At 58.9% G+C, this 27,993-nt stretch overlaps 1 protein-coding gene and 1 non-coding gene across 5 annotated transcripts; both read left to right on the top strand.

Moving 5' to 3' along the window:
* The first annotated feature begins 5,350 nt into the window (after positions 1-5,350).
* FGF17 (fibroblast growth factor 17) lies at positions 5,351-10,229 on the top strand. 2 transcript variants are annotated; one of them, XM_006203257.2, is made up of 4 exons: positions 5,351-5,381; positions 8,333-8,510; positions 8,760-8,866; positions 9,916-10,229. In XM_006203257.2, the coding sequence occupies exons 2-4, from the start codon at positions 8,387-8,389 to the stop codon at positions 10,207-10,209; spliced, it is 525 nt and encodes a 174-aa protein (XP_006203319.2). In that variant the 5' UTR covers positions 5,351-5,381; positions 8,333-8,386; the 3' UTR covers positions 10,210-10,229. The 2 variants fall into 2 exon arrangements, with proteins under 2 accessions (XP_006203319.2, XP_072808748.1); XM_072952647.1 differs by lacking the exon at positions 5,351-5,381 and adding an exon at positions 6,095-6,163 and having other exon boundaries at positions 8,366-8,510.
* A 676-nt stretch (positions 10,230-10,905) lies between these two features.
* LOC102525272 (uncharacterized) lies at positions 10,906-27,835 on the top strand. Of its 3 annotated transcripts, none has more exons than XR_012065966.1 (3): positions 10,906-11,137; positions 27,313-27,518; positions 27,760-27,835. It is a non-coding gene; the product is annotated as an uncharacterized protein (transcript). The 3 variants fall into 3 exon arrangements; XR_012065967.1 differs by lacking the exon at positions 10,906-11,137 and adding an exon at positions 18,718-18,885; XR_012065969.1 differs by lacking the exon at positions 10,906-11,137 and adding an exon at positions 21,208-21,510.
* The last annotated feature ends 158 nt before the right edge of the window (positions 27,836-27,993 follow it).

The following is a 27,993-nucleotide window of genomic DNA, read 5'->3' as shown; positions in this document are numbered from 1 at the left end:
TGCTAGGACCGCTGCAGCAGTCTCTCCCCAGGACCTGTCATTGCCGGCTGCAGTGAGCCCATGTGCCCGGCAGAGGGCGGCCGTGTGCCAGCACTCCCCGACCGGGGGCCCCAGCCCGCTGTGTTCTGCTTTCTCTCCCTCTTTTCTTGGCACCGTCCCCCTGCCAGCTTTGGGGAAAGACTCAAGTGTCTCAGCCCCCTGCCCAGCTTCAACCTTCTGCCCTCTGGCCTGAGGGAGGGAGCCAGAGCTGGTGTGGGTCTTCCTGCCCCCACACTCCTGGCAGGGCCTGGCTTTCCACATACAGAACTGAAGGGCGGCCCCTACCAGGAAGGGGACAGCCTGAGGCTCTGCGTCTCCAGGCCCCAGCCTAGTCCTGCTTTCCCGGGGGGGGTGCGCCCTTTTCAGGGCGAGCTACCCCCAGGGACCTCTCTGGTGTGAAGATCTGTGTCGGGCAGGAGCCCAGAGGCCTGCACCTTCAAGGAAACCTCCCTAGTGGGGAGATGAGGCAGGCTTGATGGGGGCTGTCAAAGGTCTCGTCCAGGACGTGAGCCGATGAACACGCTCAGGCCCCAGACTAGCGTTCCCCCAGGGTAACGGTCAGAGCCACCAGAACAGGGTTCGATAAATTGTTGGAGTAAAGCCAACAGAGGATGGGAAGGAGGATGAAGGACCCATTGTGTGACTCTGGCCTCCTGCCCCCTCCCAGCCTGCAGAGCCACTTTGAGGCTGGGTTCGCCCTCGGTGACACACAGATGGCCCCCTCTTGAGTTTGCTGGCAGAGCCTCTGCTGGGCTTCCCCCCGAGACTCCCCAGCACCCCGACTGGCCAGGCCTGGAGTGGGCCTGTGTGGAATTGACCTTGCCCTCTCCCCCAGGACCCAGCGAGTGGGTCCCAGAAGATTGGAGGTCCCTGAATGCCAAATGCCAGGCTTGAGTCCCCCCTGCCCCACCCTCCACCCCAGTCCAGCTTCCCTTGATGCCAGAATGGGGTGCAGGGAGGGCAGGGCTGGCATTCTTTCTCCTGTTCCCTACACCCCCGAGACAGATGCGGGCTTGGTCCCACCCTCTGACAAAGGAGAACAAGCTGCTGGCCTCAGTCACCCAGAGTGACACGGGACATCAGTTCAGGTCTGGCTCCAGGCAGGCAGCTGGTATTCACCATGAAGCTGTGGCTTCATGCCACAGCCATACAGCGTAGGCAAGGCAAGGCAAGTCCCCTCTTCGTGTCGCCTGCAGCCTAGTGGAAATACAAGAGCCAACGCCGTATTGTCAGTTACCATCCAGTGCTTTGGAGGAAGTAAAACCGGCTAATTTCCAGGGCGGGGAAGTGCTGTTTCATTAGATCTGAGAAGTTCCCCTGAGGGTGGTGGTTACACATGGAGCTGACAGAAGGACATTCCTAGGAGCAGGAACAGAGGGTGCAAAGGGCCTGAGGCAGAACAAGCTTGGAGGTTTGGAGGGAAAGAAGGCTGATACCATCACAGTAATAACACTGGGCGCTGGGCACCGCTCTAAGTGCCTCCCATGGCCTCACTCCTTTGATCCTCACAACCGTGCCTTGAGGTGGATATTATTGGCCCCACTTCTCAGATGTGGAAAGTGAGGCACAGAGAGGTTAAGCAACGTGCCCCCAAGGGCACACGGCCAAGAAGGTCACATGGCCAAGAAGGTCACACAGCCAGGGAGTCCAGCCCAAGCACTTGTTTTTAGCCACTCTAGTCGGGGGGAGAGGGAGGTGTGGGCCGCAGCCGGAGCGCTAGGACACTGAGAGCAGAGTGGGAGTTAGAACAGAGTCCGCCGTATAACTGGAGCCCAGCATGGGCCGCTCTGGAGCGATTATAGCAAAGCCACTGTCCGCGAAGGTACTTCTCCCCTCCACCAGCCCTAGGCAAGCACCCGGTTCTCTGGCTCAGCTGTGGGCCTGCACAGAAGGGCACTCAACAGCTAAACCGCTGACCATTTGATTTCCACGTGCCAGCAGGAGGTGGGGCTCAAATAGCAAAGATGGGGGGGTCTGTCTGCACTGTTACAGTGTCCTTCACCCTTCTCCAGCCCTTCTGTTTGTCAACAGGAAAAGGGTGGGCTGGGGTCAAAGCAGGTGGTGACAAGTGGCAGGTCCCCCCGCAGGTGGGCTGTGTGTCTGCACAAGCCAGGCTGTTAGGAGCAGGCGTGAGACGCCCCAGTTGGGGGATGTCGAACTTGGCACTAGGGGGTGGGATTAATCACCTTGGCCCAGGCTACTTCTCACTTCCCTTGTCACCTCCTGCCACCCCCCATAAATGTTAATGAACCCTACCCTTCTCCCCTCTCCCAGCTCCTCTCCTCAGGGGAGAAAGTCAAAATTTAGGAAAACCAAGGATGGACCACATCAGAGGGTCCCTGCCCCTCTCTCATTCTTGTGGAGCTTGACACCTTTCAGGAAGTGTCCTTCATCTCAGTTGACGTGATGGCAGTTTTGACAGCATCAGCAGTCTCCCATTTCCTTTTTATAACTTAGGAAGGTGAGACCAGAGAGGCAAAGGGACTTGCTTCAGGTCACACAGCCGGCAAGGGCCGGGACCAGGGAATGAGGACAAAATCCAGAGTCCTGACCTGGAACACTCCCCACCTGGGGCCTTCCCAGGGGGGTAAAGGGGCAAATGAGGTCAAAGACCAGGCCTGCAGGTGCAGAAGGGGAAGGGATGAAGAGTGGAAGATGCTGCACCCATAAAACAGGCTGCCCAGCCGTGCCCCGGAGCCCCCTGGCACCAGCCCCTGGCTGAGCCCCAAGGCCAAGCTTGACTGCGGGCATCTGTTACCATGGAGACCCAGGCTGGGCTGGGGGCTGGCCAGTGGCAGCAGGCCCTCCCCCAGCTGATAGGAACCAGGCTCTTGGGCTCAGAGACCTTGGGTCCATGTGAAACTCCCCCACCTGCCTCTCCTCACTGGCTTCCGTCCCCCAGCTAACCCCTCCACCCCGAACCCCAAGCCGGAGCTAGTCCCTCCATGCCTCTCTGCTCTTCCCTGTGACTCCTTGGGACTGAGATCAGGAGGAGACAGCCTTTAATACCCTCTCGAGGGAGCTGGGAGCTGGTGAGGATGTGGGCATGAGGCTTCCCAGAGAACAGAGATGGAGCTGGCACCCATCACGGTGGACAGGTAGATTCGGGGACGCTCCTTCGGAAGAGGCAAAGTTTAAATTGGGCCCCAAATGGTGGTAGCAATGTGGAAAACAGAAATGGTCAGGAAGATCGGCCTGGGCAAAAGCAGAGAGGCAGATGGCTGGGGTTTGTTTGGAGAACAATGAGCCCTGGACTCAGTGTCTGGGCACCCGGTAACTTGTCCCAGCCGCTGTGCTGCTAATCAGCTGTGAGACCCTCTTTGGGCCTCACTGGTGAATGAGGAGCCTGGACCAGATCAAGAATCTCTAAGATCCCTTCCAGTTTTGACCTTCTTTCTGATTGATTCCAACCCTGGACACCCGTGGGGCGGGGGCCTCCACCGGGCTCCCCAGGCCACCTCTGGCTCAGCGCAGCCCTGAGTCCCCCAGCAGGGCACCTGGGGCGGAGCTGGGGCCCAAGTGCAGAGCTGGACAGGGCGGGAGGTGTCCCTGCCTGTCTGCATGTGGGGAGGGGTGGCAGACAGCTTTGTGGATTGATCCAGCTCAGGAAGGTGAGAAGGAGGCCTGGAGGTGAGAGTTTTGCCCTCCCACTCGTCCCTTTAGGTAAATAAATCCACATCCAGCATTTCCCCTTTTTTTCCCATCCTGGGGGCACGGAGACCTCCTGGGAGCCCAGAGCTAAGGTGTGAGCTTCCCTCAGCCCCCCTAAGCATCAGCCCCCTTCCACGGGCACCATCAGCTGCCTTCTGCAGGGAAGGAACAGTGCAGAGTCCCTGGTCACCAGCTCCCGGGACCTGGGACACTGGGATATCTCGGGCGGGCAGGTGTTGTGCTGTAGAAAGAATCCGTGCTAGAGAGAAAGAGCGTGGACTTTGGAAACCCGGCTGCACCATTCACGAGCTGGGTGGGTCCTCAGCAAACAACCCACCACTGCGCCTCAGTGTCCTCATCTGCAGGATGGGGGTGATACCTGGTGGCACAGAGCAGGGTGGCACCGGAGGTCATACAAAGAGGCTGCCAGGCGCTTCATCCCAGACAGCTGCTTGGGGACACGGGGAGAAGGCCCCGAGCTCCTCCCAGCCCTGAGAGGCTCAAGGATGGCTGCTGCCTTGACGGGATGGCGAGCAGGGCCCAGGACACATACTGTTGATTTCTGCTCAACAGCAGCTGTCTCACTTGGTCCTCCAACATCCGAGGCATTACCGTGCCCATCTCTCAGAGGAAACCGCCAAGGCCCAGAGGGAGGCGGCTTGTGCCAGGGCACCCACTCTCCTGTTTCTGTCTCTGGCCAGTTTTCGAAACTCCTTGAGGTCCATCCACAGCCCCAGCTGCACCTTCCTTCCCCACCCGCAAACTGTGGCACCAACTATTTGCTGCCAGTCAAGACAGCATTAACCCCTCCGTCCCAGTGCTGGCCAGACAGCAGATAGGGGGAGCAGGGGTGCCCAAGGCAGTGGAAGCAACTGCTCCTGGCCAAGCCCACCTCCTGCCCCCTGGAGGGAGGCTCCTCCTTTTAAGGCTGATTCTGGGAGTTTCCAACCCTGAGCCAGACCCAGCGACCCCAGGCCTGGACTGACACCTGCAGCTCACCCTTGAGGAGGTGGGGCAGGAGAAGCTGGCCCTGAGAGGGGAGGAGGGGCCTGGCTGTTGGGGTCTGTGAGGGTCAGGAATAACGCAGGGCCAGCCTCCTGGTCCAGAAGGCTCCAGCAGCTCCATCCTCTGCGCTTGGGTAGCCCAGCGAGAGGCTGGCAGCCCCCGCCAGCCAGCGGCTGCTTTGCAGTCTCACTGGCCAGGAAGGTGGACCCCTCACACCTCAGTCTCCCAATTACGCCCTCCTCCCCCTCATCCTCCTCCCCTCTCTTCTCTCTCCTCCTCCTCCTCCCCTCTCTCTCCTCCTCTCCCCACTGAAAACCTGTGGCTTGAAGAGACCTTGGCTTCTCTGGGACTCTGCCCCCGGGGACTGCCCACATCTGCTCCTGACTTTGGGGGCAGGAGGGCGACGGCCCCAAGAAATCTCTCCGGCGATGGGAGCCGCCCGCCTGCTGCCCAGCGTCACTCTGTAAGTGCGCTGCCTCTCGGACTGCAGTCTTATTGCCATTTCCAGCCTCAGGGCAGACCTCACCTTCCCGGGACTCCCATCCGGATAGGCAGGGTGGGGCAAGAGTCCGGGTGGGGGTGGGCGCCTGGTGGGCCCCTGGGCCGGCTGCTGGCACCCACACCCGGGTCTGCCTTGTCTCCCACACAGGTGCCTGCAGCTGCTGATTCTCTGCTGTCAAACTCAGGTAGGTGGGGGCTCCCCACTATCTTTTCCCCATCTCTCCCACCCAACCAATGGTGGGGTGGTGGGGGCAGTCTCCCTTTGGTGGACAGAGGCAGATCCTGGCCTCTCTCCGGGTCCAGAAGACTCTGAGGTTTGTGGAGGGTGGGATGGGGCAGGAGAAGGGACTATGGCAGATGTGGGGTCTGATGGAGGTTTTCCTTTCCGCCTTCCCGAGTTCCCCTGAGGTCTCTGCTTCTTCCTCCATCCCTCCGCACTGGGTTCCTCACAAGGTTAAGTGCAGGGGCAGCCAGGCCTGAGGGATGGAGCCCAGGAGTGGTCGGAAGAGGGTGGAAGTGATGGCTCAGGTGAGGCTTGTCCTCACAAGTGTCAGAAAGGACAGGTTTCCAGGCACAGCCACCTGTGTGTTCCACCCACCACCCCACTCCCACCAACGTGGATGGCTTGCGGGTCACTGTCCTGGGGAGTCGTGTGGGCAGTCAGAACGCCCAGCCAGGCTGAGCGACTCCTTACCTTCGGGGCAATGAGGTCAAGCCCAGAGAGGTTTGTATGGGACAAGATTCAGGGTTTGCCTCTCCACACCCCCCCACCCCAAGTGAGCCTCCCCCATGCACACCTCCCCCCCAGCCTCAGCCCCCTGTGCGAGCTTGGTCCCTTTTTGTGGTCCTTCATAAAAGTGCAGCTATTAAAATGCAGTGGTCCAGAACCGCTCTGGGGAGAGATCGCTTGGCTTTCCCAGGCCAGAGGCCCGCTTCTCTTCATATCCAGTGGGGACTTTTTTTGAAGGTAAATGCCTTTTCTCTGCGAGAGGGAAAGGGGCTGCCTTTGAAGCAGTGGGGGGGTGGGAGAGAGAGAGAGACAGCCCCCCCTTTTCCTTCCCCCTTTTGCTCTAGCCCCCGTTCCAGGCCTTTTGCTTCACACATCCAGGGAGCGCAAGAAGAAAGCCCCCAGCCCGGCTGGGAGGGGGCTGGGGGTGGGCCCAACCTGTTCTGGAAGGGGAATTAGCACAATGGTGCGGCTGGCCGGGGCGTTTATGGCCTGGCTGAGGCCCCATTCAGGACTCTCAGGGAAGGTGGCAAAGCTGTCCTTTCCCCCTTGAAGTGCCCCCTCACCCCCCCTCGGAGGGGGGGCCGGCAGGCCGGACCACAGCCATGCTTGAGGGGCCGTCTGACAAGCAGCTGTCTGCGGCAGTGGAAGGGGAGGTGCCCCCGCAGCGGGGACATGAAAGGGACAGGCAAGGTCCCGCGGGGAGAGCGACTTGTGGGCTGTGGGCTGTGGGGGGGCGTGGGGCTGCTTTTGTGCAGGGCTTGAAGGGGACAAGGAGAGGAGGGGGCTTTGGGGGGGCCCTCTCGGCTCCTGACCTGGAACAGACAGCCAGAAGAAGGCTGCCCGCCAAGAGGGGCGGAGGGCCTGAACCTGGGCCAGGAGGCTCCGGGGCTGGGGACGGGCCGGACCCCATCCAGGGTCCTGGGCCAGCCAGACCCCACCCCCTGGCAGGGAGGCAGGTCCCCCACCCCAAATGCCGGCCTCGGGTTTTCCCAGGGTGGGGTGTGGGGTGGACAGTGAGTCCACAGACACTGCTCTCACGGGCTGGCCCATGGGCGAACCGGGGTGGGAAACGAACAGTGACACACATGAAGGGTTAACCCCGAGCAGGTTACACTGTCAGCCTGAGGCTGCCCTCTCACCTCCCTCCTCCTCAAAGCTGATACTTCCCACCCCACCCTCAAGGAGAGAGGGGCCCCTGACAGATGCTGGTCTGGGTCTGGCTCTGTCCAGATGGTTGCACTCGGGCCCGGGATGAGGGTGGACTTCGGGGATTTGGGGCAGGGGAAGGCTGTCCCAGCACAGACCAGCAGGATCCAGGTGGAGAGAGAAACATTTTAGTGCGAGAGCTGAGGCTGTCACCAGCAGCTGGGAAGTGTCACCCTGCTCTGCACCTTGCTGGGGAGAGAGGGCAGGAAGTGGTCTGTTTCTCTCCCGCTCAGCACTGCAGATGGTAAGGAGAGACCAGGCCCGGAGAAGTCCCTGTTCTGGCTTTGAACGGTGCTCAGAGGGAAACAGCCCCTCTCCTCTCCCAGGCGAGCACTGGGTGGTGGCAGAGGCAGGTGACCTCACAGAAGAGCCACTGGGCCACCACCGACAGCGCCTCCACCTCCCTGCACTAAGGAGGCAACTTATGCCCAGAGGACGGAGGAACCCTGGAAGGGTGACTGGCTTCTCTGAGGGCCCTGAGCACCCAGGAGGAGTGGCAGGGGAGATGGGCCTGTGCTCAGGAATCCTCAGTTAGTGCTATGAAGAAATGCTTACAGTGGCCCTGAAAGAGCCTAATTAGGAGGGTCTTAGAGCCCCCACAATGGTCTCAAATGACTCTAACAGACCAGCTGCTACATGTGCACATACGTGTGTGCACACGTGCTTGAGTGTGTGTGTGTGCATACGTGTGTGTGCATGTGTTCAGCATGGTCTCCTTCAAGGCCAGTGTGAAGGACTATGGAGACGTCTGGTCAACCTGGCTTACAGAGCCAAGCCCCTGGAGTTTTGGAGAGAGGACAAGCTCTGATCCTAGAGGCAGGACAGGAGGTGGGGGGAAATCGGTCACTAACGAGCTGTGTGGCCCTGTGCACCTCCTCCATAGACCAGAGGAACCGAGTACCAGCACCCTGAGTGTACTTCCAGCTCCCAGAGTCATGATGCCAAGCCTGAGCTGTATCACCAGGTGTCCTCCGGGCCTGGGAAGCTACCAGTCCTCTGCTCCACGGCAGATGAGGTCCAAGAGGTCATGATGACTGGCTCACCCACTGGCCTCGGAAGGTCATGGCCAGATGCACCTCTATTTCGCAGGGCAAATGACCCGCCCCCACCACACTTGCCTCCGCACCCCTCCCCTGGATGGACCTGCGGTGGTGTCACCCAAAGCAAATTGACACTATTTTTCCCTTGGTAACCGCAAAGGGGGAGAATCACCCGTCTCCTAATTTTAACCAGTACGTGAGGGACCAGGGGGCCATGACCGACCAGCTGAGCCGGCGGCAGATCCGCGAGTACCAGCTCTACAGCCGGACCAGCGGCAAGCACGTGCAGGTCACCGGGCGTCGCATCTCCGCCACCGCTGAGGACGGCAACAAGTTTGGTGAGACCCAGCCCTCCCCCGGAGGCAACCCGCACCCCTGCCTGGCCTCGCCTGGCCAGACGTCCCCAGATGTGTCAGGGTGGAGACCGCAGTGGGAGATCAGGGAGAAGCCTCTAGGGGAAGGGCCCCCCCCGGGTCTCCCAATGCCCCCCTCGGCTGAATTCAGGGGTCATGCTGGTGGGGGAGCTCTGCTGCACCCCTGGGCTGGCAGCCCCGATGGACGGAGGTCTTTGTCCCCCTCCCCCATAGCCAAGCTCATAGTGGAGACTGACACGTTCGGAAGCCGGGTGCGCATCAAGGGGGCTGAGAGTGAGAAATACATCTGCATGAACAAGAGGGGCAAGCTCATCGGGAAGGTGAGGCCCGGAGGCCGGAGGGGAGGAAGGAAGGAATGCATCTTCCCGGGGTGGGGGAAGCAGGGCCCCAACAGCTTTCCACTGCCCTCTGCTGGGCCCGACCCAGGACCGTGGTTTCCTCTGCTCTCGCCCCACCACTCAGCCTCTCTCCAGTCACTCCATTTAAATGAGTCCCTGGGGGGCTAGAAGCCCCCTGAGGACACTGGCTAATCCATAAGTATCCGTGGCTCTGATAGGGTATTTTCCCCAACATCAATGAGTAAGAATCTCAGCACCTACATCAGGTCATAGCCCTTGTGTTGAGGGCCGGTCAGGGTTGAGAGTTGGGCCTTCATAGAAGGCCAGAAGCTCCCCCAAGGTCAGTGGGGTCCACAAACTCCAAGCAGCAAGACGCTTGTTAATTCCCTACTCGTGTCACCACCTCCTAGGGTAACCACTAGTTACACTAGCTAGAACGGGGCCAGAGCTGTCGCGCAGGGAGAGTTCCATTTCCTTTGGCATCAGCCAATCCTGGCTTCTGATTCTGGCTGTTCTCACCAAACATGTGCTTATTTTTGTCAAGCCACAGGCTTCTCATCTGCAAAATGGGCACAGTGTCAAAGTTATCCATAGAGCCAGACAGGCCGTGTTCTACAAACATTTGCCCCTTCTTTCCATCAGACTATTGCCTCCTTTCCCCCAACCCAGCAACGCCATTCACTCAGAACGTCCTCGAGCACGAGCATCCGCTGGGTAGGCACTGAACTGCAGAGTGACCTTGATCGTTCTGCCACATCTGGGTAAACTGAGGCTCAGCCTGGCTAAATACCTCACTCAAGGTGTATAACTTCCAATGACAAGGTTTATTTCAGCTCTGATCTGACTCCAGCAAAGCTTGTTCCTTCCTCCCACCTTCGTGTCTCCAACCAAGGCGCCTACCTCACCGGGCAGAAATCCTTGGGCTCACAGCCCCTGACACTCCCTCCTCGGCCCCACCACATAGGCCCATGAGGCAGACAAGCCAGCCAGGGTAGGCAGACATAGCCCTCCTCTCCCTCCTCTCCCCGCAGCCCAGCGGGAAGAGCAAAGACTGCGTGTTCACAGAGATCGTCCTGGAGAACAACTACACGGCCTTCCAGAACGCCCGGCACGAGGGCTGGTTCATGGCCTTCACGCGGCAGGGCCGGCCCCGCCAGGCCTCCCGCAGCCGCCAGAACCAGCGAGAGGCCCACTTCATCAAGCGCCTCTACCAGGGCCAGCTGCCCTTTCCCAACCATGCCGACAGGCAGAAGCAGTTCGAGTTTGTGGGCTCAGCTCCCACCCGCTGGACCAAGCGCACTCGGAGGCCACAGCCCCTGACGTAGTCAGGGACCCCGGGGGCGGCCTTCCCATCCCCTTCCCTTCCTAATCCAAAGACTGGGCTGGGGTGGAGGCAGGGGAGGCCAGAGCCCCCAAGGAGGATGCTGAGGACCACAGAGCATCAGAGTCCCCCTCCCTGGAAAGGAGCAGGACTGCCACTACCCAGAGCCTGCACTGGAGGAGCCCCCTGGAGAGCGGGGCAGGCCCTCCGGGAGGGGACGTAGAGGACCCTGGGATCAGGCCCCCTGAGCCAAGTGGGAAAGTCAGCAGGTTCAAGGCTTTGCAGACATGGTCTGGAGGTGGCTCTTCCTCAAATGCCCTCCCCATGCCTCCCTCAGTCTGCCCCCAGCTTCCAAATCCCTCCTGGCCAGACTGTAGGAAGGGACTTTTGTTTGGGTTTCAGAAAAAAAGAGAGAGAGAAAAAAAAAAAAACAAGAGGGCTGGCCATTCTTCCCATCCCACTACCCAGGCCTGCACCCCTACCCCCAACTCCCAGCCCCAGAATAAAACCATTTTCCAGCAAACAGGTTATCTGAAGGTGGGGGGCAGTCCAACTGCGTAACTGAACTGGGACAAACTTGCTCCTTGGAGAGGAGGCCAGCGGGCAGGCCGGGCCGTGACGCGGCAGGTGGAGGCCAGGCCGGGCCCGCACGTCCCCGCAGGGCAGGGGACTGAGGGCATGGGGCAGGGGGCAGGGGAAGCCGGGAAGAGGTGGCCGGGCAGGCCCCGCACCTCCGCTCCCCGCGGGCGGCCGGCGGCCCGGGGCGCGCCCCTCCTCCGCGGGCTCGGGTTTCCTGGCTGGCACCGCGCGTCCCGTGCTACCTGCGGGGGCGCAGGAGCCCCGGTGCCGGGGCCGGCCCGAGCCTCCGCGGCCGGGCCGGGCGGCCGCGGGCGCTGCAGCCTCCTCGCCGGGAGCCAGATTGCTTTTTTCCGGTGAGGAGGTCGGGTGGGGGAGGAGAGGCGGCCGGGCGGAAGCGGAGGGAGGGCGAGAGTGTGTCCCCAGCGCCCAGGTCCCCGCGGGGGGCGGGGGGGGCCGCACCTTGGTGGGAGGGGGGGTGGTCGCGATTAGAGGCGGCGCCCTGGGGGTGGCGGTGGGGGCGGGCAGGGCGAGGGGCGGTCCTCGCCCCCCCTTCCCCGCCCAGAGCGCCTCTGGTGGGCTTTCCAGACGCCTCCAGGTGTGCATTTAGGGAGTGGAACTAAGAGGCCATAAAACCCGCCTCTTTCCTCCTTTGCCGTGGCTTTTCATCTTGCTAAGGGGGAGGCCCTTCCCGGCAGCGCCCCCTCCTCTGCTCTTCGCGGTGAACGCCTCACTGAGCCCTCCCTTCTGCGGGTGGACGCCCGGCCTCAGTTTCCCCTCCCTCGTCTTTCGGAGAAAATGTTGGGGAGAGGGATTCTGGAGAGAGAAGAAAGGGGATGAAAGACACCCCTTCTCGCCACTTCTCCCAACAGCGGCCCACAAATAAGAAAAGAACGGGGAGAGGGGGCTGGTCTAGTCCAACAGGGGGGTGAGCGAGGCGTTGTCCAAGCTGACGGAGGTGCGGGGTCACTCACCGCTCCCCGGGTGAGGACTGGAGCCCAGCCTGACACCCCCAGTTCCGGGCAGTTTAGACGGCACGGCCAAGAGGGAGGGCCCCGGGCCGCGGGCCATTCTCCCTCCAGCTTGTCATAATTGCTTTTCACCAGGTTGCTTTTTCGTCTCCCCCCGGCCCAATCACAAAGGGTCTTAATCCCGGCGAAGACTGCGGGAAACGTGTTGGGGGCCGTTTTCTGGGGGGTGTGTAGGGAGGGTGGTCTGGAGCCACAGCTGATAACTGGCGAGTTCAATGGGATTTTCGAGGCACAGGCCACGCCCAGCAATTACCTGAGGATAAAGGGTTGGGGCCCCCAGGTGTGGAGGACTGGACTTGGGGGCCGAGGGAGGGGGCTGGGAAGGAGGTAGCTGGCGAGGGGGTGCTCTTACAATCCCTCTGATTTCCGCAGGAATTTGAGACATTCTTTAAAACTCTAGACCGCCTCCCCCCAGCCGGGCTCTCAGGCCCACCCCCACCCCTCCCTGGCTGGGGTTAGAGACAGCTTCAAAGGTGGACGGGGCCCTTTGTCTCGCCTCTGCTTTCTTCTCTGCCTTTCTCCGGCCCCTCCCACCCTCTCTTTGACCTCCCCAGCACAGACAGGCCTCTGGGGGCCGGCTCCAGAAAGCTCTCACTGTTTCCTTTCTTGCTTTTTGAGGTGAGACCTGGCAGAGAGGGACACAGCACGGGGATGGGTGAGGGAGGAAGGCAGCTTTGGAGGCCTGTGCTGTCTCAGTGACCCAGCCCAAGCCAGCCTGAGCCTGGCCGGTCTGATGCCCGCCTGTGGCCTTGAGTCCCCGGTTTCGCCCTCCGAGCTGTCTCACCCCACCTTTTCGTGCCTCTGCCGAGTCCAGGCTCCACACCCAGGGGGCCTCTTTGTGCTCTGGGGAAGTCTGTCGAGCTCATTCCCTCCTACCTGGTGATGGTTTCAAGGTGCTAAAAGGAAGAAGGCAAAGGGATGGGTCTCTAAGAATGGGGCCTCAGGGGTGATTTAAAGGATCTATCTGTGCCTGTGGTGGGAAGGGGGCTTCCTAGGGGACCTCAGACAGCCGGCCCCTGGCTACAGCAACCCTGCTTGCTTCTGGGTGCCCCAAGGCTCTAAGCAGGTGTGCAGACGGGGATGGACACAGCGCAGGAAGACTTGGGGGAAGATGAACGCATCCGTCTCAGGGACAGTGTGACAGGTGGAGGGCGGTGGCGTGCCTCAAATCTGTGCCTGTTCAGCATTCCCAAAAACTCCAGCTAAGAACAGCCTGCATACTGATCGCCCCTGCTCTGTCCTGTCCTCCAAACAGCCAGATGAGGCAGAGGGGGGCCGAAGCAGAACGCGCACGGGGAAAGCCCACTCAGGTCCTACTTGTGTCACTCTGTTCAACCCTGTCCCTCGGGCTCCGCTGGCGGTGACTTCCCAGTCACCCAGCCTCAGCTTCACATCCCTGGGCACCTCGGAAGACCACTTGTGCCTGAAACTCTTACCCTTCTCACCGGCCCTAGGAGTGTTCTTCCTCCTGTTTCCTGGCTCCTCTCCACAGAAACATGCCCTGAGATTTCTGCCATTCTCTTCTCTCCCTGATCTTCCTGTGTCTCTGAGCAAACCTGCATCTCAACTACCATCCCTTTAATAAAGGACTGCTTTCTCCTCCAAATCTGGAGCCCTGTACCATGGCCAGACCTCACTGGGATCTGTCCCAGTGACTGCAGTAGCTTTCCAGTGGTCTCTCTGCCTCCTGATACACACACACACACACACACACACACACACACACACACACACACACCACACACTCCAGGACATCACAGTTTGTTCAGCTCACCTTACTATAAACCACAGCTCTGTCCATGTCACACCATCACTAGCAGACTCCTTAGCTTGACTTTCAAGACCCTGCCCAGCCCTGCCCAGGCCTCCCTCCCAGCCCTATCCCTCCGGCTCCCCTTCAAGAACACTGGCAAACTGCACCCCTTACCACCCACAGGCACACTGTGCCCGTCTTTGCTCACTGTGATGCCCACCGCCTAGCATGTCCTTCTCTAGAATGCAGCCATCGGCTCCACATTTACTCCTCACTCTCCCGGGGGCAGTGGCCCTCTCCGCTGCCCCAGTCCCTCCAGCCACGGACCTGCTCTTGCCTTGGGGCACATATCATGGCTTGTCCAGAACTTGTTGATGCTCCTGTCATGGTTCTGCTGGACAGCAAGTGCCTCAGGTGTAGAACTGGTCAGTCTTTGCCTCTTCCATCCTACCCGGCACAGTACATTATACAGAGTAAGTATATAATGAGGCAATGCACCAACTGAAGGCCCAGGAAGAAGTCACTGGCCATTGGCCCAGCATCATGCAGTCCCTTAAGGTGAAGGCAGAATGAGAAGCCAGAATCCTGCCCTGGTCCAGCCTTAGGTGGATCTGGGCAGCGGGGAGACCTAAACAGTTAGTCCAAATATTTATATATTCCTTACAACATATGACCACTCTGCTAGCACTTCAGTTAATAAAAAAGATGGACATGATAGTGTGTCATCCCCTGACAAGCTCTCAAGACGCTTGAAATTTAACTGAAGGGAGAAACTCATTAAAAGGCAGGTCTTTTGTGGACTTTCAGAAATCTTTTACCCCTAAGACAGCAAAGCAGCATTTGGTACATCCCCAAAGAATGAAAGGGGAGTTAAGAGCTGTTGGAAATAAGGACGGTGATGCGTACCAAGCTCCGAGGATGTGCCAGGCAGCGCGCAGGTGTGCTCACATGGCACCCCTCATTTAGGGGCTGAGATTATTCCCCTGTCATGTGTGGGCAGCTTAGACTCAGAGATGTTAACTCACCCATAGTGGTAGCCAGTGAGCATCACAGTCCAGATTCTCGCCTGTCTTTAATACCTCAGCTGGGATGTTCTCCACTCTTCCGCCAGGCACAGTGGGTTCTGGGATGTACCTGGGGTGAGGGTACTGGGTCGGGGAGCTGGGGTTTGTGTGATCTTGAAGAAGGAGCAGGATTTCCGTTAGCAGAGAAGACCCAGAAAGGGGGGAATACTGAGAATGAAAGCAGCATGAGAAGGAGGGCTTTGAGGCAGGAAAATAATGAGGTCTGTTCTGGGGGAAGGTGAGCAGTTGATAGGTTTGGCTAGAACTGAAAGTTTGTGTTGAGAAGTGTCAGGAAAGGATTGGGTCACATTTTGGAGAGTTTGGTCCCTAGGCTGTGACAGGGAGGAAACAGTGAGGGGTCTGGAGAAGGGGAGTGACCAGGTGCAATTGTGGGGTCAGGGTTTGGGGGAGAGGCTGGTTTGGTGCAGCTGCTGGGGGCTGAGGCTCTGGCATCGGGGAGACAGAAAGTACAGTGCTCAGAGTGAGGGGATATGGTGTCCCACTCTGATGAGAAAGGCTCACTTGAAGGCCCTTGTCCCTCCTTTTGTTCTGCTGGCCCAGTTCTCTCTCTGTCCCTTCTTAGGTGCCCAGGTGCCCTAGCCAGCCTCTCCAGGAGTTAATGTTTAGACCTCCTCTCCGGCAGGTCAGTGCATGGGGCGGGGCAAGGGGCACTGGAGTGAGACGGAGAGAGGACAGAGAAACCTACTGCCCAGGCCTTGGGGAGGGGGGCAGGCGGCAGGGCTGGTGTCCAGTCGGGACATCTGGCACCCGTGACCTTGCTGGGGAAAGGAGCCAAGAACTAGGTATCCTGGGCCTGGGACCACCGGCCTGAGAGGGGCAGAGGCCCCAGCCCCCTGTTGTGGATGCAAATGATTATCCTCAAGGCCTCAAGACACTCCTGAGCCTAAAGGTATGCTCTTCCTACTAGCAGCTGCGGAGCAGGACTGAGCGGCGCCCAGGACGCCTGCCCTGGGGCTGGGGCTCGCACACTCCTGCTGCTCAGCAGTGCCTGCTTTTGGGGGGAAGATCCTGCCTACTCTCTCCTCCCAGTCTGATGCGGAGGCAGGCAAGCAGTGGGGGAAGACTCGGCCGTTCTGCTGGCCTTGAAAAGTCTGGGGCCTTCCCAGGAGGCTGGGGCTGGAGACAGAGCAAGTTTCCCCATCAGGTGAGGCAGATGGGGACAGAGCCTGGGAGGTGAGGGAAGGGTATTCTGGCCTGGCTGTGCCCTCCCAACCTCCCCCCAACACACACACACACACACACACACACACACACACCCCTCAGGATCGCTCAGCACAGAATGACCTTGACAGCCACCAAGCCTCAGGTCGACAGAGGGAGCCCTAACTCTGTGGTTGCCCTGGTTCCAGGGCCAGCCAGCTAAGGGAGACTCTTCTGCCCAAGGTGTTCGTCTGCCCCGTGGAGAAACATTCCTACGGAGTGAGGGGCAGTGGGAATGGGCCTTACGGGCCTGTGCAAAAGAGCACGGTCCCAGGCTCTGACCTTCCTCTAGGTCAGGGGAATGAGAGGGTTTGGGGCTGGGAGGAGGGGCTCAGAGACAGCAGACGTGGGGGCAGGGAGACTTCTGGGTCCAGCCATGCCCAGGGCCTCTGCTTCTTGCCAGACGCCACTCTCTGACCCTCCAACATAATCCATCCCTCCCTTGTTCCTATCACTCCTCCCAACTCCACGCTGAGCTTTCTGGAATGGGGGCCATGGCCCAGTGCTGCCTCACTCCCCAAGACCGACCTGCTATCTCACCCTGAATTAGGGTTCTCCTGAGGCTACTCTCGGAGCCAATCCCAGAGCCTTATGGCAGGAGAGGAAAGGGGAGGGTGGTGGGGCTCAGTGGGGGGCCCCTGGCTCCCGAATCTCCCCCACCCCCACCCCAGCACTGAGGCCCCCTCCCTCCATCACTGAAGAAGAGGCAGTAGGAGCCACAGCCGCCTCCTCCCCCCTCCCTGCCGCTGCTGCCTCCTCGGCTGAGCCGGCAGGTTGTCTTGGCAACGGGAGGCGGAGAGGAGATGCGCCGAGGGATGGAGGTGTATGTCACCGAGGAAGTGGCCGTGCTCCTGCCCCACGCCCCAGGTCCTTAAAGGTACGGGAGAACCTTCCCCTCCCCGCCACTGCCCTTTCCTCTTGGCTTCCCCCCTCACTCCATCCTGTGTGCTCCTTTCCCTGAGAATGCTCCCCTCCTCCCTGCCCAGCGACTCCCACCCATTCCTCCTGAGCCACCTCATTCCAGGCCTCTGAATACTGTCCTCAGCGACAGCTCACTCATTCCAGCCCTACCTCTGGGGACCCTTGCACCGGAAGGCAAATCTACGATAGGGTCTGTGGAGGGGCGTGTGAAAGCAGGAGAGGAACTGAAGTCTTGGGAAAAATCAGGAATTCTGAAGGGCTACCTGGCACTTCGTCTCCTAGAGTTGGGGAGGGAGGCTGCGCAGGACTCGGGTGGGGCCAGGGCAGCAAGGGTGAAGCTGAAGGGACAGAAAGCTGAGAGGCCCAGATGGTTGTCTTGCCCCCGCCACCAAGACTCTGGCCCCTCCGGCCACATCAAACACGCACCCCCTCCTGCATCACCTCCTGGCCTTTTTCTCATGCATCAGTGGAGCCTGTTTCTCCTCCACCTTCAGGCTTTCTAGTACCTTTCCATAGGGCCATCTCCCCCCACCACACATCCAGCAGCTAAGCCGGGATCCTTTCCCCTCTTCCCCAGCCACTCAGCCACCTGCCTTCTTCATTTCTCCTCTCTCTCTGGAGCCCATTCTTCAGGAGTCACTCTTCTCTGTTCTCCATTAACCCAGACACATCCCTCCCTTCCTGTCCCTCCCTGTCCCCTTCTCTCCTCTTCTCTTTGAGAAAGAGGTCCCAGGACACACTCTCACCTGTCCCCTCAAGACCCTCCCCCTGTGATTTTTCCATTCAGATACCCCAGAGCCCCCTCCCCAGATTCTAGATTTTCCCAACGACAGCTGATACCATCAGCTGACCGGCTGTGGGCAGCGGTTACCAGGGCAACAGCAAGGGCTGCCTAGGTAGGCAAGTCTGGCGGAGGTGGAGAGGAGGCCAGGGTCACGGCCAGGGTCAGCTGGCTGGGCTCCCTCCCCTGCCCCCGGGGGGCACAAATGAATCAGGCTCTGCTCTGAGCCCAGAGGGAACCAAAAGGTCAATGACAGGTACCTGGAGGGGTGGAGGTTTTCCCAGAGACTGGGAAGGCACATCCCCGTAGTTCTGTGCTGGGACCTGGGCATCACCTAGCAAGAAGTTCTCTTTTGAAGACACTGCCCTGGGAGAGAGATGGGGTCCTTCTCACTCGACAGGCCTGTGCTCTGTTGCAGTTCCCAGGGGTTCGGGTTACTGAAAGGCCATCCCAGTCTCTTGGGCTGAGGACCTGATTTTTTGAATCCTCTCCTTCATCGCTCCCCAGGAGAGGGTTAATCCTTGGCTAACCAATCCTGGCATCCAGCCCACACCCCTGCCCCTGGCCACCTATGCGCTTTAGCACCCCGGGGAGGCAGGGACCCCAGAGGCCTCTGCGCCTGCTGTTAGGTGATGAGTGGGAGATGCAGGTGCTTGGAGAAACCAGCTGTCCTCACCCCTCTGTTATCAGTGGAGACCCCTCCCCCCTTACTCAAACTCTGCTCGTCTTGGAGGCTCCTGGGGCAGTGTGTGTGAGCGGGAGTGTTGCAAGGGTGGGGGTGGGTGTGGGAAAGGGGAAAAGGCCAGCGGCTCGCCGCCGAGTCCGCTTCCGATTCTGCTTCGTCATGATGCCCGGTTAATGCTCCTCTTGTTTGAAATGGATTGAGCTGCGGCGAGCGAGGTGGAAGAGCAGACACAAACACACACCCTCGGGCCGGCGGCCACACGCTATCAGCGGGAGGTGGGGGGGGCGGGGGGAGCCGGCGGCCCGCCCGCCGCCCGCCGGGACTGCCCACCAGCGCACACGCCCGCCCGGCGATCGGCCCGGGCATCGAGCGCCAGGCTTGCGGAGAAGCGGCGTGGGGGCGAGGGGGCGAGGGGGTGGGCGCCCAGAAGGGTAGGTCCCCTCCTTCGCCGGCTCCCCGCCCACCCACCCACCCACCGACCGCAAGCCGGCTTTTTTCCTGTTATTTGTGCTCCGGGAAAGCACGCTGGGTTCCTGGAAGAGCCGCCGGTTACCTGGGCTCTGAGGGAAAGCCGCAGCCCCGGGATCTGCGTCCGCCCCTGTCCCCGCCGCGGGGCCTCACCATCTGGGCCACACTGTCTGGGAAGAGGTAGGTGGCGGGGTCTCCCGCCTCTCTTCCCCTCTGTGGGCACTCTGGCCACAACACCTGCCTGGGAGCGAGGCTCTAGCGAGTGGCAGAGACCCCCTGGGGAGGGGTCAGCTGTGGCCCCTTGTTCAGTGGGAGAATGGGTCTGGACGGCTGGCCCTAGCTGGGTTTGATCTGATCCAACCCCCTTCTGATTTGGGGAAGAGGGGCTGGGGTGTTCCATGCTGCCACTCAGTGCCCCTCCACCTAGCTGCGCTGATGGGGCGGTGGGGGCGGGGTGCCGGGCTAGGTGGGGATCTGTTCCTTCTTTGCTGAATGACCCGGTGGGGGGGGGATTGCCACCACACTACAGATGCTCTTGAGGGGGGAGCAGTTCACTCAGAAGCCTGAATGCTGTTGGTGTGGGGTGTGCTTCTTGCGGGTAGGGATGTGAAGAGCCCCCTTCTAGCTCCTAGCTGGCCAGATGCAGAATGAGGCTGGGCGGCAGGGCGTGGCTGCAGGTCTGACCGCGGTGCTCTCCTGGTGCAGGCCGTTGAAGTGCCTGAAGGGGCTGGGGGCTGAGCAGACACGCAGGCCCTCTTGCTAGCTCTCCCCCACCCTTGGCCTAGCAGGCCAAGAACCCTTTCCTGGGCAGATGCACCAGGTGTTTCCTTCCCAGAGGACTGTATTGCCAGGGTGCAAGAGTCAGGGGAGTGGGGACTGGTCTACGAGAAGGCAGGCGGTTTCACTTTGGGAAGGGAAGGGGCACGGGACGCCCCCACGGGATGGGTAAACGGGGGTTCTGGTGCATTGCCGTCCACATGCACAGCTTGGGGAGGGGGTGTAGCACGTGGTGCGGGTGGCTGTGAGCGTGGAGAACGGGAGCCAAGGGGAGGATCGGTGGGTGGTGTGAGTGGGTGTCAGAGGCACTGCGTGTCAGCTTGTGGGGGCCTGGCTGGGAGAGTGCGGGCGTGATCTTGCAAGCAGGATGCATGCGTTCTGCAACTGTGTTTCAGCGGAGGCTCTTCTGCCTCTGTGGGTGAAGGGCCTGTGCCCACGGGTGTGTCTTGCCTCGGTGCTGCCGGCCTTGCCAGGGCCAAGTGCCTAACACCTGACCAGGCTGTCCACCTGGGGGTGCAGGTCTGAGGAGCTCCTCTTTCAGAGCCCATGTGCGTGTGTAAAGACCAGACTAGGGATGCCCCAAGGCTCAGAAAGCTGAGTTTGGGAGGCAGTCTCTGTGCATCTCCCCCAGCCCTATCAGTCCAGCTTGTACAAGTGACACCACAACCTGCCAAAAGGACCAGCTATAAATAGAGGCCAGGAACAAGCTGAGGACCAAGAAAGTCTGAGGGGCTGGTGGGGGCCAGGACACAGAAAGAGGGGCCTTTTGCGGCGGCGGGGGCGGGGTGGCGTGCAGAGAGAGGGTAAAAAACCCAAGATCTAAGAGAAACCAGAAGACTAGATGCGTATTTGTGTGGGAGAGGAAGGGAGGATCGGGGGTGCCTGGCCCGGTAGGTCCTGCTGTCATCAGAAGCAAAGGGGGAGCAGAGCCCTGAGCAGGTGGGTTCCCAACCACAGATCCAGGTTCTGGGCCCACCTGCCCCTGCCTGATGTTTCACCAGAGTGTGAGAGGGTGCTGTTCGGTGTTGACATTAGAGGAATGCCAACCCTAGACCTAGCAGATAGAACAGGGCTTAAAAACGGGGGCGAGTAGGGGGCGGGGGGTGGGAAGAGATAGACTGGGATTTCAAACTTGTAGAATAGATAAACAAGATTATACTGTACAGCACAGGGAAATATATACAATATCTTATGGTAGCTCACAGAGAAAAAATGTGACAATGAATATATATATGTTCATGTATAACTGAAAAATTGTGCTCTACACTGGAATTTGACACAACATTGTAAAATGATTATAAGTCAATAAGAAACGTTAAAAAAATGTGGGCGAGCAGAGCAGGAAAAAATGAGAGAAGAGGAGGGAGTGGGTGCTTCACCAGCTTTAGAAAAGGCGCAGGCTTGGCAGAGGTGGGGGACGTTCAGATGAACCACTGGCCGGGAGCAGGGCAATTTTTTGGGCAATCGTGGGTGCCCCCTCCCCTTGCACACATAGACCCCACCCTCAGAGTACGCCTGGGGCCTCCCCTGTTGGACTGGTCTGCTCCCTCCCGCCCTTACCCTCTCCACCCTGGGATGCTGTTTTGGGAACTGGTGACCTAGCTGGATCCTGCCTTTATTTCTGGCATTGAGTTGTTGCCACAGTAACTGCGGGGGTGGGGCTGGGAGGGGGAGAGGGTGAAAGGGAAACAGAGCCAAGGGAAGAAAGATGAAGAAAGGAAAGAAAAAGGGAATGGAAAGCAGAAGGAGCGAGGAGGGATCTGGAGGGAGCGAGGAGAGATCCTGAGGGGTTGAGGCCGGCAAGCACACGGTGAAAGAAACTAGAGAAAAAGGAAAGGGCAGAACCCCTGCCCACCTGACCCCAGCCCACGGGGACAGCTCACCCATTTCGTAACTCATTTACCATCTGCACCGCCAGCCTCCAGCCTAGCTTGACCCTGCCCTGGGGCACAGAGCCCTAATCCTCCAGTCTCTCTGTTCCTTGTCCACAGGCCAGCAAGTAGGATTCTGGTGGCTGCACCGTATAAGGTTAGCATACGGGACCCCAACTTCAGATTGAGGTGGGGTCTTTGGGGACCCATTGAAAAAAGTATTCATTGGCTTTGACCTGAGACATGCCTGGGTAGGAATTCCAGGGTGGCTTGTACTTGGTTGAGGGGGTGCCTCTTTGGCAAGTCAATTTCTCAGCTACATTTGCCCCAGTTCTAAATAGAGAAGATGTGGGCTTGTGTGAAGCCAGAGAGGATGGGTGAAAGTCCCTGCTCAGAGCAAGTGGTGATTGGCTTAGAACAGGAGGGGAAGCTGGACTAGAGGACCCCGGGCTGTGGTTCTACTGGTGGAGCCTTCATTTCCACAAGTCCAGGGAGCGAGAGCGGGCTCAGCCCCTACCTGGAGCGGGCGCCCGCGAGGATGGGGGGCGGGCCTTATCACCCGGCCCGGCCCGGGCCGAGCGGCTCTAGTTGCCATAGAGACGGGGCGGGCGGTGTGAGGCGGGGCCGGGCTGGGGGCTCAGATAAGGCGCGACTGCACAGCTGGGGGAGGGTGGGGCGGAGATGGAAGGACGAGGAACCGCGAGGCAGCTGAGATGGCCCTTCCGCCACCTGGGCCCTTTCCCTTTCCTCCCATTGCGCCCTCCCTTCCTGCTGCAGCCTGCCCTCTCGGTCTGTCCACGGGAGGTGGCCGGGACCCGGGAGCGCAAGTGCAAAGACCATGGGCGTGCTCCCATGGGAGAGGGGGTGGGGGCGGGAGCACGCGCGGTGAGGGCGGGGAGAGCCGGTGCGGACCTGCGCGGAAACGCGCTTCGGGGGCGGGGCTACGCGTGGGCGGAGTAAACGGTCGCGGGCGTGATGTGATTTGAGAGGAGCCGAGAAAGCCGTCCCTCCCCCGCCTTCACACACACACACACACACACACACACACACACACACACACACACACACACACACACACACACACGTGATTTGAGAGGAGCCGAGAAAGCCGTCCCTCCCCCGCCTTCACACACACACACACACACACACACACACACACACACACACACACACACACGTGATTTGAGAGGAGCCGAGAAAGCCGTCCCTCCCCCGCCTTCACACACACACACACACACACACACACACACACACACACCCTCTACTGCACCCCAAAACATTTTCCCTGCTGGCTTAACATTTCACCAGACCACCTTCACCCCTTAAGGTTAGCCCCAAATTAAAATGCAAATTAATGTCCGCGGAAGGGTAACACGTGAACAATTTTCTGAGCTTGCTTTGTAACACATCAAGCGCTGGTGTGCAGGTTCCTGATGGAATGTAGCTCAGGGCAGAAGGCGAGGAGACCCAACCCCGGGGATGGGCAGGAGGCTGTGGAGAAGAAGGCGGGGTGTGGGGGTGGGACACGGGACAGAGCAAAGACGTCATTTTTCTGAACCGTGTGGCTGCGCCCTTGGGACAGTGTTTGTGCTCGTGTGAGTGTAGAACTCAGTGCGGGACCGTAGACCCCTCCCCTCTCTCCCTGGGCAGTGACCACTCTGACAGGCAGTCACTGTCCCACTCGAAACCCACTGGTAGCTTGTGTTCAAGGGGAGGGAGCCTGGGCCACCCCCAGGTTCAGCCCGAGGCTCCAGAACACGTGGAAGCTCTCAGTTCTCTCTGGCCTGCTCAGCGGTCCACTGTCCCCACCGAGACCCTCCCAAACCTTTCTGCTCTCTTCAGCCTCAGCCTAACCCACCTGTGAGGGCTGCAGACCTTAGCTCTCACTTTACCTGGGAAAACTGAAGCCCCCTATTGCCATCAGCCCCCTCTAATATCCCCTGGATTGCAGTTCCCACCTTCCCCTTTCCTCTCTTTTCAGGGAAGCTGGTGCTTTCCTCCCAAAGGCAGTCCTTCACTTGGGCCTGGATGCCATCGCTCTCCCCTGCTGGGACCTTGCTCCCTCAAGTGCTCCCCATGTCCTGCAGCCACAGTTTCTCTCTCCTCTTCCCTCTGCACTGCCTGCAAACGTGTTCAAGTCTCCACTTTCCTGAAAAACCTTCAGCCCAGCTCACCTCCTCCAGAGTTACTCTCCTAACCAACCTCCTGCCCTATCTCACACTTCTTAGATGTTCACCTTCCCCTGCCTGTGTGACCTGGCCAGCCCTCCCAGCCCCCCATCCCTGACAAGGAGCCCTCACTCTTGCTCTGCAAATGTTCTCAGAGGCCACCAGGCCTTGACATCCAAACTGGCCAGCTGTCACTCCTTTCCACATGTCTCGCCTTCTCTGGGCGATGGACTCTTGGCTTCGGGATGTTCTTTCTCAGCCGCTCCCTCCTCCCCCCTCCATCCTTTCTCTCAATATTTATCGCACACTAACTTTGTAGTAGGCCCTTTGCTGAAAATACAGAGTCACTAGATACACTCTCAGCCCCTCAAGGAATTGGCCATCTAGTCTTCCTCATCCCCACCCCCTGTCATGCCATCTCCAGCTCTTTTTTTCTTCCAGTGCCCTATGTGTTTCCCAGGAGCTGTTTTTGACCTTTCTCCGCTAGCAACCTCATGTGCAGACTACCTACCACTCTAGCTCAGCTGGCTCACAGATCTATTTCTGACCTGCCCTCTGTTCATCTACTGCTCCCACCTCACCCTCAACCTGGCAAAAAGTGAACTCTTTGCTTCCCCTTCTCCTGTCATTGCAACCTGCTCCTCCCCTGCAGAGTCTCCACATCAAGTCCTGGTTTGCACATTCTGCCTCCAGGATTTCTCCCACTTGACATCCTTTCCATCTTCAGCCCGGTGCCCAAGTCTAGACCCTCACAAATCTGTCCCATCCATCTCTAAGGCTGCAGCCAATTCCATTTTCCCAAAGCACTGCTTGGATCCATCAGTTGTTTGTTTTAAAAACTTTCTAAGTGTTCCATAGCCCTAGTTGCCCACCAGTTACAATCAGAATCCCCTAATCTGAATTCAAGGTCTCTCCAGTCTGGTCCCCAACTTCCTGCCCCAAACCTATCTCAGCCCGCTGAGCCCCAAGATGCAGCCATATTTGCTGTCCACAGACTGACCCAATGCTTCCCCCAGTCTCCACTTTCACTCATGCTGATGTCCCTTTCAAGGATCGCTTTTTGAGTTTGTTCATGCTCTCAAACTGGGCATCTTTCAAGGCCTACCTCAAACATCTCCTCCTGTAAGAGACCTTTTTTTATTTTCCCCTCTTGACACCCCAGCAGGAGTGATCCCTCTTTCCCATGACCTCTCACAGCTCCTTATACTATCTTATCTGGCACATGTGATTTTCCTCTTTGCATGGGCGTTATCTACATACATGGCCTCATTTCTGGAGGGGCAGCTTAGCTTCTCTGACTCTTTCTGTTCTCCGTAAGACTTAACCACAGCGTGTTGCTCTGTGGTCATTGCAGAATAAGTGCTCAGAAAGTATTTGGTGAATGGATGGGTAAAACAATACATGACTGGGTGGGTGGATGTATTATGAGTGGGTGGATGGATGGGTGGGTAGGTGGGAGGGTAGATGGGTGAGTGGGTGAATGAATGGATGGATGGATATGTGCCTCTAGGGCTAAGCCAAGTACATAGCTAGTTTGACAATGTGTGTTACCAAAGTAAAGACGAAAGAGGATGAAACAGAGCTAACAACTCTTTGAGTATGTTTATTGTGGTCCTCGGACACCTAGTTAAAAGCGTTACAAAAATGAATGTTAAGAAAAGAAGAGAAGGATTGAAGCTCTGGAATGGAGCCTTTCCATGGGCACCAAATACCTCGTGTGACTCTGATGGCCAGAGTCTCATCTTGGAGAAGCCTTGGCTCTAGAATTCCAAAAAGACTTGAGAAATGTGGCAAATGCTAGTCTATGTCCACAGTGAAACTGACACGGTAGTAGGTAGGTACTGTGAACCATGCTAGTGCTGAAGACCCAGTCATTTTCACCTCCACGACTCTGGACAAGTTTTTAACCTCTGGGCCTCAGTTTTCTCATCTGTAAAATGGGTCTACCTTATAAAGCTGTTGAGGGGGTGTGTGACGATAAAACAAAGCAATCCTCATAAAGTGCTTACCAAAGTGCCCAGCATGAGCATTCAAAAAATGATAGCTATTATTATTGCCCTCCAGAAGTTAGCAGTCATAATGAAAAAACATGTCAGGCAACATATAATGAAGGGCTGAGTTGCAGGGTTCCCTTTTTAAGTCCCACTGGAATTCAGAGAAGAGTTTATCAGTGAGGACTGGAATAATAGGAGAGACCCCCAGAGCAGGGAGGTTTAGGATGGCCCTTAAAGGATGGGTGGGATCTGGGAGATGAGCATAGTACAAGGGCATGCGCAAAAGCGGGAGAGCGGGCGTGAGGGCTGCTTGGAGGGGCTAGTAGGCGGTTTGGTGGTGGAGAAACAGTGAGCAGAAAACTGGCGGGATACAAAGTAACAGGTAATGAGATTGGAAGCACCAGTGACCTCGGTCTTTCATGACCCTCTCTGGCAATGAATGGCTACTAGTTCATCAGTCCTTGGGGAGATCAAAATAATAATATTTAACACTCTACATACACTTTATAATGTTTTAAACACTTCACATGTTGTAACTTCCCTAATAATCAGAGCAACCCTATGACACAGATACTATGACTATCTTCCATTTTACAGATGAGACATGTGGGGCACAGAGAGGGTAAGTAACTTGCCCGTGGTCACACAGCTTCTGAGCAGCAGAGTGTGTGTTCTCCCCCAGGCACTCCAGTCCAGAGTCCATGCTCTTAACCACTACATTATTGCTGCCTCTTCCTTGTATCTTCTGTAGCCATCAGCTCTCTTCACTCTATGGCTTATTGCCAGCAGATGGAAAGACTGTCCCCCTGCCACTATCACACTGGAAACTCAGCCAGGCATTTATTGATTGAATGGTTATTGTGTGTCCAGTCCTGGGGTGTGTAGGGGAGGATGGGAGGATTGCTAAAGGAGTTACTGAGGAAGGAGACCTGGGCTGTGGCCCCAGGGAACTCATAATCTACTGCAGCAGACAGGACCCAACTCCCTATAGGAACAAGGAGGGAGCAGGTGCCAGCGGGGAGGCCTTCCTGCTGGACCAGGGGGCGCTGACTTGCAGCAAAGTAGCACTCCTTGCACAAAGTAGAGGGTAGCCTCCGCCTGGCATTCTGAGAAGACAGTGAGGAGCTGGGATGTGGCCTCAGCCCCAAAGGTGCTTTACTGAATGCCTGCAAGTGAGATTGCTGTGCAGTTACAGGCACGAGGGGATGTGTCTCCCTCCAGCCGCCCCTCCCTTCTCCGCTGGGGTTGGAACCCACCCAGGGCAGAGCAGCAGCCCCCAGACCTGACGGCTTCCCACCAAGACGGCTTCTCTCGGTCTTCTCCTCCCCGTGTGGCCACCTGGTGTTATTACTACCTCCGTGAGACTTCCTGCGCTATGAGAGAGGGGTGGCGCCGTAGACGGCAGATGGAGGGAAGGGAGCGAGGGCACCAGCACAGAGCCAGGGAGAAGCCATGGCAGAGGCCGAGGGGAGTGAGAACCTGGGCCTGAAACTGACCCGCAGCCCCAGCAGGGCAGGTGTGACGAAGCAGGGATGTGGAGGCTGCCCGGGAACGGCTGACCCCTGCCGTCATTTCCTTTCCAGCCAGAGAACAATGGCTCAAAAACAAGTGCAGCTATTCCACTTTCCCATCCCGTGGGCCTGCACGCGAGCTCGCTTTCCCCGGGGCTGAGTCAATGGAAAGCTTGATCCCCGCTCCCCGGAGCCACGAGGGGCCAGAGGGGGCTGCCCTCACCCCCACCCTCTGAGATCGCGGGGCCTGACAGACCCGGCTGGCACGTTCTCCCTCCCCTTCCAGGCTCTGCGCTCGGCCAGCAGCCTGGAGAGTCACCGAGGGATGAGGACGCTACAGGCCGGGGGAGCTCCCTTTCTGTTCTCGCGGCCCCGAGCGCACAGCGCCCAGGAGCCCGGCAGAGCCTGACGCCCTGTCGTCTCCCCTCGCGCACAGGGCTCCGCGAGTGATCCGACCGGCCAGCTCCCTGCTGCATGGAACGGCTGCAGAAGGTGCGCAAGGCTGCACCCACCCTGGGCAGTAGGGTGCCGGGGGTGGGGCACGCGGTGGGGGGCCAGGCTCCCCCCGAGGGTCACGTCGGGAGTCGAGGGTGCCACCTGGTGGTTGCCCGCGGCGCCGCACCCCGGGGCCCCAGAGGCCTAGGGAAGTCCTCCCCTGTCCCCGCCCCCTCCCTCTGGCCCGGCCCTGGCACACACGCACATTCCCACCCGCCCGCCTTCTCGCTCTCCCCAGCAACCACTCACCTCCCCTGGGAGCGTCAGCTCCTCCCGAGGCTCCAGTGTTCCAGGCTCTCCCTCCAGCATCGCGGTGAGTACCTCTCGGCCACCAGCACCCTCAGGCTGGGAGGAGGAAAGGGGAGGGGACGCATTCACCGCTGAACAGCTTCACTCGGATCCTCCCTGATGACAGTCCTGCCAGGGCTGGCAGGCAGAGAGAACCCCAGATCCAGAGAAGGTTCTGCACACC

Source organism: Vicugna pacos, chromosome 31 (assembly GCF_048564905.1).
Source record: "Vicugna pacos chromosome 31, VicPac4, whole genome shotgun sequence".
NCBI classification, from domain to species: Eukaryota; Metazoa; Chordata; class Mammalia; order Artiodactyla; family Camelidae; genus Vicugna; species Vicugna pacos.
Note: the sequence above shows the minus strand (reverse complement) of the source record. Positions and strands in the feature narration are given on the sequence as shown.

Excerpts from the sequence above, each read along its gene's own strand:
- FGF17 (XM_006203257.2), top strand. The coding sequence starts at position 8,387 with ATGACCGACCAGCTGAGCCGGCGGCAGATCCGCGAGTACCAGCTCTAC. Across the intron at positions 8,511-8,759 it reads TGAGGACGGCAACAAGTTTG|CCAAGCTCATAGTGGAGACT; the intron begins GTGAGACCCAGC and ends CCTCCCCCATAG. Across the intron at positions 8,867-9,915 it reads GGGGCAAGCTCATCGGGAAG|CCCAGCGGGAAGAGCAAAGA; the intron begins GTGAGGCCCGGA and ends CTCTCCCCGCAG.